General features: G+C 51.0%; 1 protein-coding gene across 1 annotated transcript in view; it reads right to left on the bottom strand.

The window, feature by feature from the left end:
• The window catches only part of EMH_0017400 (mRNA processing protein, putative), a gene marked incomplete at both ends in the record, with an annotated part of 6,044 nt that overhangs the window by 1,012 nt on the left and 4,736 nt on the right, over positions 1–296 (bottom strand). The window contains one exon of the mRNA XM_013500896.1: positions 79–112. Coding sequence (XP_013356350.1) covers positions 79–112 — 34 coding nt within the window. The remainder of the gene's footprint in view (positions 1–78; positions 113–296) is intronic.

Raw genomic sequence — 296 nt, 5'->3', positions numbered from 1 at the left:
TATCATCATTACCCAGAGAGGAATGTTTGCAGCTAGGGTTTAGGGTTTAGGGTTTAGGGTTTAGGGTTTAGGGTTTACTTGTTTAACATGGTTGGGGCCTTCACTACTTCGTCTGTACACCGCAACACACAAACACAAAAACACTCTCCTCTCTGTGTCGCAGCAGCAGCAGCAGCAGCAGCAGCTGCTGCTGCTGCTGCTGCTGCAGTAGATGCTGCTGCAGCAGCAGCAGCGACAACAACAACAACAGACACAGCAGCAGCAGCAGCAGCAGCAGCAACAACAGCAGCAGCAAA

The sequence above is a fragment of the Eimeria mitis genome, genomic scaffold (genome assembly GCF_000499745.2).
Source record: "Eimeria mitis Houghton genomic scaffold, Emh_scaff600, whole genome shotgun sequence".
NCBI classification, from domain to species: Eukaryota; Apicomplexa; class Conoidasida; order Eucoccidiorida; family Eimeriidae; genus Eimeria; species Eimeria mitis.
The sequence above is the reverse complement of the archived record's forward strand: the minus strand, read 5'-3'. Positions and strand labels throughout refer to the sequence as shown.